This window comes from Siniperca chuatsi, linkage group LG22, assembly GCF_020085105.1.
Source record: "Siniperca chuatsi isolate FFG_IHB_CAS linkage group LG22, ASM2008510v1, whole genome shotgun sequence".
NCBI classification, from domain to species: Eukaryota; Metazoa; Chordata; class Actinopteri; order Centrarchiformes; family Sinipercidae; genus Siniperca; species Siniperca chuatsi.
This window is the reverse complement of record NC_058063.1, coordinates 12,731,977-12,742,794: the sequence shown is the minus strand read 5'-3', so window position 1 is coordinate 12,742,794 and position 10,818 is coordinate 12,731,977. Positions and strand designations below refer to the sequence as shown.

Here is a 10,818-nt window from a genome sequence, read left to right as displayed (position 1 = left end):
AAGCCATTAATAGGAACAGCTTTGGAGTTGACAAGTTAGCTAGCTCTAAAGGATCATTACATCCCTTAGCTTCTGGGAAAGGTTTGGACCAAAATCCATTTATTAAATAGCTTACTAATGTTTACAGCTGCAGACTGGATAGATTATTGTAAAAACAGTTTATTAATGAGTTGCTAATATTCATAGCTACTGACTCATGAGCATTTATTAATGGATTAACAAGATTTATAACTGCATTATTACCAAATTCAGTAGCAAGGATAAAAACCAAACAAAGTGCTCATTCACAATCAGGCAACTTCAAACTTCTTGCTAATGGCTTATATTTGATCTATAAAGCATCAGTAAATGATTATTTAATTATGAAAAAATCCATCAGTCACAGCGCCTTTTAAAGGGTGTCATATTTTTAAAAAGTGTAGTAATTACTTAATCTGTAATAATGGGCTGCCTCTTTTGCCTTTTTTGTGAGAAAGCACAAAGGGTGTTTTCCAATTTATTTTCTGATCCTGGAGAACGCACATAAATCATGGCTGGTACTTCTGCTGCCAAGAAACTACGTGAACGTCCAGTGTTCCATATTTTCACAAGATTTGACACTAAAACACCGGTTCAACTGTCAACTACTTGAAGTCATACTTCACTAAAAATCTGCTGCAAGGATTAAAGCATCTACTTCTGCCACAAGGCTTTTGGTTCATGGGAAGATGGAACAGTGGATGTGAAAGACTTTGTACTCAAATTTTCTTTGTGAGCACCTTTTTAAAAACAATCAAACTTGAATGAATTTTTTGTTTAGTTGATTGACGATTTGCTTTATTGTCCAACAAAATTACTAAACAGGAAATAATAGAAAATAAGGGGGTTTTAGTTGGCAGTGGCACTGTTCAGTGTCCTCCCAGTCCCCAGTGTAGAAATTAAGAAAATAAGCCATCTAAGTTTCCTCTTTAGAACATGTTTCTGCAGTTTGAAATGCACCTACATTTCAGTCTTCACAACCACAAAATCATATTGGCCAAAGATTAAAAAACAAATTATGATTTTAGGTCATAGTCTACCAGACACACATTATGATTGCACATAGTGAATCTACAGTAGCCACTGGGCTATAAATAATTAATTTCAGGAAAAGGATCTATTTGCCCCCGTGCCTCTCCGGCGCGCGTGTGCACCTGGTGCCATTTGGTCAGGCAAAGCGTCTCCAATTATCCAGAAGCACACCCCTGGATTTCTCTGCGCCCTTTCACTTCCATACATCCACATTGATTTTGAGTAAGGCTTGATCAATGCAGACGACACAAGAAACTCGCACTTGAATCATTTATGCGGCATGATTGTATTTGCGCACAAGTTTGCGCAAGGAAATCAAACAACGGGCAGAGGGGGAAAACTCAACATTGAAATACTCCAATATGTAGAAAATAAGGTGTGACTTTGGATTGTTTTGTGACTAGGACAAGTTGTTCCCATGTCTCTGGCTGTGATTCTTCACGTGATATGTAAAAAGGACCAGTCATTTCAACAGGCATGCTGCTGTCTCTCCTGGTCCTCCTCAGTCCCCTACCAGACCTGTATCTGATGAGGTTTTGAATGGTCGTAGCTGCTGAAAGACATGCCACACACGCCCTGCTTCACTTCGCAAAGCTTCGCTCCTGCACTTGTCGGACGTTAATGGGAATTAATCGGTAAGTTTGACGAGGGAGATGGTGGCGGCTCGGTTCAGCACGCTGGACAGAGCTCGTGGAAGTTGGAGAGGACGGCGGCGTGCGGACACAAGAGGATTTAATTGAAATGAATTTTGGGAGCTGCAGGAGGGATGAGCGACGGGTGACCATGGTTGAGTTTAAGTGCTTATTATCAACAACAGGCGCAGGTAACCCGAGAGTGGACTTTCTGGAGTGAGACATGGACTTTGCTGAAATCATTTTCGCTTTGTTCATCGTCGTGGTCGCGGTCGTCTCGCTGTTGTCAAACTTGTTGGTGCTGCTATGTTTCGTCCACAGCACCGAGATACGCCGACAGGTGCCCGGTGTTTTCACCATGAACTTGTCCTTCTGCAACATACTCATCACCGTTTTGAACATGCCGGCCACTTTGGTGGGGATTATCAGGAACCAGCAGCCTTTTGGGGATTGCGTTTGCCACACGGTGAGCTTTCTGGAGACTTTTCTGACCGCAAACACCATGCTGAGCATGGCAGCCCTCAGCATAGACCGGTGGATAGCGGTGGTCTTCCCGCTCAGTTACTCCACTAAAATGCGCTACAAGGACGCGCTGATCATGGTGTGCTACTCCTGGCTCCACTCCTTCACCTTCTCCCTGACGGCGCTGCTCTTCTCCTGGGTCGACTACAGCGACGTTTACGCGTCCTGCACCTTGCAGCCGAGCGAGGAAGGCAGCGACAGGATTAAGTTCACAATTTTCACCGTCGTTTTCCACGCCACTAGTTTCATGCTCTCCCTGCTCATCTTGTGCTTCACCTACCTGAAGGTGTTGAAAGTCGCCAGGTTTCATTGCAAGAGGATTGACATTATCACCATGCAGACTCTTTTCCTACTGGTCGACATTCACCCAAGGTAGTTCACCTAACGCATTTATTTATATGCATGTTTCCTCATAGCCCTTTCAATTTATAACCCATAGTCTTGTCACTGTTTTGAAAAAGCCTTGAACGTATTTTGTTGTTTTCAGCGTGAAACAAAGATGTTTAGCTGAGCAAAAGAGCAGAAAGCAGAGAGCCACAAAGAAGATCAGCATCTTCATCGGCTCATTCATCATCTGCTTTGCTCCTTATGTAATTACAAGGTAAGGCGAATTGATAGTAACTCATAAATCATTTAATTTACTGCAAAACTCCTGTACAACAACAAAGATAAATGAACCCACTTTTAACAATACAGCTTGAGCAATTACCTCGTGAGTGGCCCAATAAGGTTACAACACAGCCTGCATATCATCTCTGCATCCAGACTCATTAGAGTTGTTGTCCTCTACAGACCAGAAAGATGCAGATGTGTCACACCATTAGATCAGATTAGAGACACAGTGCACAGTCACATTATAGTTTGTCCTTTGCTAACACCACACTGCACATATTCACCTGATCATTTCAATTATTATAATTTCTCTGAACCATGAGACGGCCAGAACAGGTGGCTTGCCGTGCTGTTTACACTGAAACACACACAATACAGCTGTAAGACAACAAATAATGGCTCCCAGACAAAGGAGGAAATGACTCAGGGGCCTACAAACCTGATGTCAGCCAGATGTGGTGCTGATGATCCATCAGTTTGATTTGTGGTGCATGCGCATATGGGAGGGAAGAGGGAAAACACATAAATAAGGAGAAAGTGTCTGAGAAATTGGAATAACCTCCACACCAGGATTACCCACTGGAAGCACCCTGAGTGACTGCTGAGACCAAAACATCAAATTATGATAATTCCTACTCATGTATCTGTTCTGCTTTTAAATGAGCATTTATACTCGCCATTTACTGGTGGTAAAAGTGTAATATACTTCTCTCTCTGCGGTAGCCTTATGCTTCAATGACATTTTTGTTTCATAACATTAACACAATTAGCTCAACATATAGTAGTGTACGTAAATAACTGGAGTGTGAAGGGGGGCTGAACCAATTATGGTTCAATTTTTAAAAAGGCAAAGCCCTCGGCAGCATTATTTAAATTTTCGATGGAAAACTGCAACACTCTCTCCCCTAATACATAACATTGTATATATATATATATATGTATATATATATATACACACACACACACACACATATATAGATATATATAAAACAGTGAAATACAATACACATTGTTATAGGTATTTCCTTTTTATGTATTCTCTATGGAAGATTTAAAATGCCATCTCAAAAAAGAAGAAAGTCCCCCTGCAACTCCTCGTGAAAACTAATGACAGTGCTTTGCATTTAATATTGTCAGGTTTAAACTGTTCTCTGCTTGACAACACTGAAATGCAATACACCTCTTCACTTTGCTTTGTGTTGCGATTTGATTTCAATGTGACAAGGAAAATTCATGTCACAATGAAAAACAATTCATTCATTATTAGAGACAAAAAGCCTAATAATTGTAATAACTTCCGACTAGCCTCCCTTCAGAAAAGAAAAAACAATTTTAATAATTTTCACACAGTTCCTAATGTGTTAAAGGCTCTATAGATTCAGTTTCATCTAATCGTCTTTTTGAACATTTGAAAAACTGAACAACAAAAGAATGTACTAAAATGTACTTTGTTTAGTCATGTTTCTGCCGCCCCTTCAGGTTGGCCGAGCTTTTACCCTTCGTGGACATCAACCGCCACTGGGGAATCATCAGTAAGTGCCTGACATACAGCAAGGCTGCGTCTGACCCCTTCGCCTACTCCCTCCTTCGTCAGCAGTACAAGAAAGTCCTGGTTACTGTCGTCAACAGGCTGCTCCGCCGCGACCTGTACCCTTCATCTGGCCATAACAGCTCTTTAGACACAGAGAACGACTACTGTCTCCAGAGGATCAGCTAATGGCAAATGCGCGGACATGACAGATACACACTACGGCCAAAAATAAAGGATGCCACTTGGAAGAAGGTGGGCGGAGGAAGAGAATGAGGAGAGAGACAGAGAGGACAGGATATTGTTAGGAAGGAAAAAGAGAGCAGATAGAGGGGACAGATTGCGGGTGGGGAGCAAAGAGAGAGCAAAAAAAAAGGACGATAGTGGGTGGAGGAGAACGAGAAGACAGCAACGAGGGGGAGGATGAACAGGCGAAGGGGAAGACAGATAGGGAGCAACAGGGACAATGTGGAAGACGGCATTGGTAAACAAGGCATCTGTGATTCATCGGCGATGGCAAAACACACAAAGCCACACAGATCAGACAAATCAATTCCATCGAATAAGTCATGGGTTCAGATTAATCTCAAACTGAAGGCCACTGCTGGAGACGGGCCCTTTCTTTACTTTGAGACATGGATAAAGTGGCCTTTTGTACTGTACCAACCACTTTCTAATGATTTTGGCAAATCCACATGCAGTGACCTTTGTACTGCCACAAAATGCAGCGACAGAGCTAGAAGCTGATGGTCGATAGGCGGTGGAGTGAAGATGTGAAAAGAAGGAAAGACTATGTTGTTCCTGCTTCTGGATAATGTACCTTCAGTGAATGGATGTACTCTCACTATAGGTGTGGAGACTCAACTGCTCCACATCATTGCCATGTTCTGTATTGACCATGTTAGACTACTTTGCAGTGTCATGTCAGTCACTGAATATTGATGCACTTTGTCTAATTCTCTCAGAGCTACTATAGTTACAGGAGCCAAAGGCAAATAACATTTACACCATGATATTAAATGAAAAGGCTGGTGATATTCTATATTTTTGTTATTGCCAACAACTGCCATGAAAAGACCTGAAACAATAATGTGTTACTCTGTCGCTCAATACTTTCTGACTTCCCCACTCCAAGCCCATTGGCTCCTACTGAAGATTGTTATGTTTTATTTATTATTTTTTGCCTTTATTTGAGAGTGACAGTAGAAATACAGACATGAAATGTGGGAAGAGTGACAGAGGGGTATCACATGGGCACATATACTTTATGGTATTGCATCTAAACTACTAGGTGACCAGACTCCACCAAACATGTAAATCTTAAAAAACAAGTAAAGGATTTATACTTTCCTTTTTTCTAAAAAGGTTTCATAATTTCCTAAAGCAGCGGGGCACTGTAGTTTTTATCAAACGTTACTCAAATAATAGGAGAAAACACTGCATTTTTGGGGGACTATTTTCAGATGCAGATTAATACATATTTGGTGGTGAGTATTTATGGCAGCAGTACATGGTATATAAAACTACAGTGCCCTGGTTCATGGTAATGAAGAAACATGTCACCCAGTGCAACAGTGTGGCCCATTGATGTGTATTTAATAGTTTTTGGACAATTGACAAACAACGACCATATGTAAGTAAGCAAATTTGAATGCCAGGGGTAGCGGCCGTTTTACCATGCTCCAAGTTCCTACACCACTTAGTCAGCAAAGCACCTTAGTTTTGACGCAGGTTGCATTTAATTAATCCAATTCTCGTGAATTAAACCAGCGTACCCACAAGTCTAGGAGGAAGGGACGATGTGATTGAGAGTTTATTTGAAGATTGGTATCAGTGGCTACACAGACAATACTTGTTAGGAGAATCAATTCATTATTGGTTTTGTTTTTTCATGGGATTTGTTGACAGTAAGAAAAACATAGAATATCAGCCGACTTATCCTTTAAAGTGTGAGTTTGTAACTGAATGTACTAGAGATAGCCCACTTTTGGCTGAAATGCGTTTGTACAATTGTTCTTTGTTTTGCCAGTTTCCTGGAGAAAATGTTTCTATGGATATTTACATTATATTATTATATATTTTGCACTGTACAGGAACAACTTTTTGTCTAGATAAAGGGATAGCAATGTGATGTAGCATAGGAATGCTTTCAAAGTGCTTTACACACCGTTTTGTATTTGTGCCAGATTTGAGTATGTGACTTTTCCAGCTGTTCTACACTTTAACCAGAACAGCTGCTTTAATATTAACAATCAGTTTCTTTGGATGTACTTTATGCACATGTATTTTTCCTCCTGTGAGCCACTTGGCTGTTCTTTGGCAGTGTGATTAGCTATTAGTGGAATCTGTGCAATAAAAGCTGTCAATTATAAAGCTATTAAAAATATTAATGTTTTCACAGTAATGTCATTGAATCTAGATAATGCCTTTCGATTTAATTTGTAAGTTTGTAAATTCAATTCAAGCTGTGCAGTTAAAAGTCTAGGACACTAAATGGAAAATAGTAGGACTTTTATTCAAATGATAGATGAGGATTATAGAAAAATTATAGGCAATATTCAATATCTGAAATTGATGGTTACAGGTAAGGAAACAATTTGTTATTCTCAAATAAAACTCTTGTTTCCTTGTTCACCACCCGCAACACACCGCATCACACAGCTGTTGTTGTTGCCATTGTTTTGCTTCTATCTGCCTCCTGGCCCTAATTATATTGCAGATAATATACGGCATAAAAAATGACTGTGGTGTCACATGAGCAATCTCTGTTGCAGCAGCATTATTGCCAAGTGTAATTAAAGAGATGGGTCAAAGATCATTTTTGCAGATTAATGATTCTGATTTATTCTGACTCAGTAATGAATCAGGCTTAATTTGATGCATGGAAACAGCTCAACAGTAATTATTTGCAGCATTAAGTGAAGGAATCAACATTTTTTTGTGGCTAACTCAACCACCAGCACCTCTGAATTCAAGCAGTTCATGCTAAAAGCAGCTCAAGGTTGTACTGAAGCTAGGGCTTGGCTATATTAACACACCATCTAATTAACCCCAATCATCAGAAACTGATAAAGGAGGAATTGGTGATTAAAACTGCTCAAATGGAAAATGTATGCATAGCAAAATATGTGTCACAGCTGCTCAAGGCTAAAATGACAACTGAGTCAACTGAGTGAGTTTAAAGTGTCACCCCATCTTTGAAACTATATTTTCTATATGACTCTTCTGACACTCATGTGTAGTTCATAAACTTATGATTAAGCTCAAGGGGAGTTTAAAGATAGTTTACCTCAGAGGAACATGACCCAGCCTGCGCTAACAAAAAGGCAGTACAAATTACTTTTGGAGCCTGATGTCTTGTATCATCATCTTTTTGCAAGAAGAGTAAAGAAACAAGACAAAGAATCTGCAGCCATGCTAGTGGCTCTATGAAGCTATACTTAGGCACAGTAGTGCTTTGAGCTAAGTGCCAATATGTTCACAATGACAATGTTAACATTCTAAAGTTTAGCAGGTATAATGTTTACCACATCACCATCTTAGTTTAGCATGTGGCTGTTGGGAACGTCATTAGTTTTGCAGGTAGTTGGTCATAAATCAAAGTAAATTTGCATGTGCAAAGTAAATAGTAATATAATAATAATAATAATAATAATAATAATAATAGTTGGTCACTTGGGGCAGCGGAAACAGGTTATGAACACAAATTACATATCACCTTTTAAGATGATACCATAACTGCTGGATGTGTACATAAGCAAGCGGCTTCGTTTTTGGTCTCTACCAACTTCTGAGGGAAAAATGCTCCACTATGTTTCACCAGCTAGTCGCTAACTGTGTCTGTCTGCTGTTTCATTGGTGAGCACGTAGTGTACAGTGGGTTTTCAGAGCTTCTTCACTGAAAACAGCTGCTTTCTGCGGCCAAATTTGACGCTGAGAGTGAAGCAAAATAGTAAAGTTGCAGGCCGGACAGCTACTCAATGAGCTGAAACCCGCTATAAAGCTCTGTAAAGCCGAGGGGAGCTGCAGATTCGCATGCTAATTATCTGTAGGTTCATCACTTCAAGCGACCCCTTTCACATGTTTCATTGTTTTCACATTGTCATTTGATACATGAAAATATTCATTATAGCCACTTTAATACCAGAGTTATTATAATTTATCCTAAGGTGGTCTTTACCAAATTTGATGGAAATTCATCGAAACAGTTGTTGAGACATTTTACTCAAAACCACATATGTTAAGCTCATGGTGGCGCGAGAGGAAAAGTCAGAGAATCATGTAATATGTTTTATCCTCTGGGGACCATGAATGTCTGTACAAAATTTCACAGCAAAAAAATGAAATAAAATCACTCCCATAGGGTGTCATCTCTCTCAGAAGGCCTCATGTCCCTTCATTTAGTTTCTGGGCCATGCGATAATCTGCATAACAAATGACCATGTTAATGATTTAAGTCATATTCCGGATTTAGCTGAAGGATACAGTAGTATTTCTACTTTACTCTTGCTCACACCACCCTCAGCTCACTCTACTCATTACAGCCGGAGAGCCGAGCTCAGTCAAGTCTTCAACCCACGGGCCTGCGCCTGTCTGCATGATGAATAATCATGCTAATTCAGATCAGCTCAGCTTGAAGGAGAGAAGACCCTATAATTGGTTGAATGAGTAAAAAACAAGCTCACTTGATAAAGTGTTCTGCGCATGATAGTCTCCAGGATTTTTTAGGATATTCCTTTGTGTGTGTGAACAAGAAATCAGGTCAGGTGGGAATCACAGTCTTGAAGCAAATTAAGTCTCCTCTTGAGACAATCAAAGGTTGCATTCAATCCTGGTAGTCATTTTGAGAATCATTGTTCCATTAAGGAGAATATTGGCAAATGAGCTTAAAGCTCTTGCTTAAGCATGTGTCTTAGCCTAACACCAGTAGTGGGGATGGGTGCAGCTCCCACTCCCTCAGCTTCCTCCCTTTTGCTTAAATGTCGATTTTCTGGCGCTAAGATAGAGTTTAACGTTAATCATCAACTGTCTTTTCAGAAACCACTAGGTGATATCACAACTACACTCATTTTTCCTCCTGTCAGTGGTACAAATATTAAAATGAAGTTTTGCCTTTTCTCCAAAGGTTTGCATAGGGAACGCTATGTGTGACTGAATCACAGTAACATACGCATGAGGTCAGCATGGGGCTATAGTTAGTTGGCATTTGTTAAACCTAAATTTACTTTAAAAGGAATTAAGGTAGGTTATGTGAATCTAATCCATTACATGTCTTTTCAGCGAATATCTCCTCCTGGTCCCCTAGCTGTCCGTTCTACGTGTGTGCTGGGAAAAAAAGGAAACAAAAAAACAAACTCACAGCCCTGGCTCTGTAAATGGGAAATAAAGTGGCTCGAACCGAGCCACACAACACTATTCCAGCCATGGTTTGTTCGTCAGGTAACGTTAAATGACTTGCCCACGGACATTCAGCTTACTTTCTAGTTTGCAAGTGTCGTGGATTGTCAAGCAGGTTACACAGGGATTTGGACCCAAACACAAACATGTAGGCAGAGCTGGTATAGTTCAGTGATTTAATGAAAGGTAACCGTACAGAAGGCTTACAGGATTGTCAGGCAGGCTCAGGTCAAACCAGAAAAGCCATCCAAAAGGCAAACTAATCCAAAAATGGGCAAGCAGAGAAACCAAAGTCCAACACAAAGACTAAATCCAAGAAAGCACAAGGAAAGGGCTGGAATGCTTGACACAGAGACAATCTGACAAAGAACAAGCAAAGTGTACAGTCTATATACACAGGTGACACTAATTAGGGTGGAGCAAACAATCAAAACTGGAGGGAAAAGCGAACAAAGACAGGAAGTAAAACTACACAAGACACATGAGGCAGCACACTTACAAAATAAAACAGGAAACAACAAAACCCAAGACCCAAAACCATGACAGTCAAGATATGCTGTTGTTGTGATATTAGCTATAGTAGCAGGAGAGTTGTGAGTGTCGCTGTCTGGAGCTGGTGTGCTGGCTCTGGGAAACCGTCTCATCCTCTCTGCATGTTAGCTTCCCAGCAGCAACTGTAGCGACAGTTTGCTAACCCACAACCTAGCTAACATTAGTTATATACCCCACCTTTAACTTCCATCTCTGATTTAGTTATTTTATGATACATGAAACATTTTGAGGTAAGTCATCAGTGTATATCATTTCATACAAGATAACCAGTTCATAAAAAGATAGTTGAAGCATCATTATTCTGTAAAGTTGATTTTTAACACTAATATATATATATATATATATATATATATATATATATATATATATATATATATATATATAATAATTTTCATAAAGACAAGTAAAGAGAGTTTAAAAAAATGCTAATATTGAGTTCTTTATGTTGATTATGTAGTTACCCCAACACCAACAGGTACCTTTAAAGACTCAATCGTTCGCCTGCCAATTAAGGACCTGATGTGC

The 10,818-nt window shown here is 39.9% G+C and overlaps 1 protein-coding gene across 1 annotated transcript; it reads left to right on the top strand.

Annotated features, from left to right (window-relative positions):
- The first annotated feature begins 1,130 nt into the window (after positions 1–1,130).
- Positions 1,131–5,783, top strand: LOC122870611 (G-protein coupled receptor 26-like). Its single transcript, XM_044184924.1, has 3 exons — positions 1,131–2,576; positions 2,692–2,805; positions 4,296–5,783. The coding sequence occupies exons 1-3, from the start codon at positions 1,906–1,908 to the stop codon at positions 4,531–4,533; spliced, it is 1,023 nt and encodes a 340-aa protein (XP_044040859.1). The 5' UTR covers positions 1,131–1,905; the 3' UTR covers positions 4,534–5,783.
- Positions 5,784–10,818: the final 5,035 nt, after the last annotated feature.

What these genes read in the sequence shown, in the direction of transcription:
- LOC122870611 (XM_044184924.1), top strand. Translation starts at nt 1,906, where the DNA reads ATGGACTTTGCTGAAATCATTTTCGCTTTGTTCATCGTCGTGGTCGCG. An exon ending in CTGGTCGACATTCACCCAAG is followed by an intron (nt 2,577 to 2,691) that starts GTAGTTCACCTA and finishes TGTTGTTTTCAG; the next exon opens with CGTGAAACAAAGATGTTTAG. An exon ending in GCTCCTTATGTAATTACAAG is followed by an intron (nt 2,806 to 4,295) that starts GTAAGGCGAATT and finishes CCGCCCCTTCAG; the next exon opens with GTTGGCCGAGCTTTTACCCT.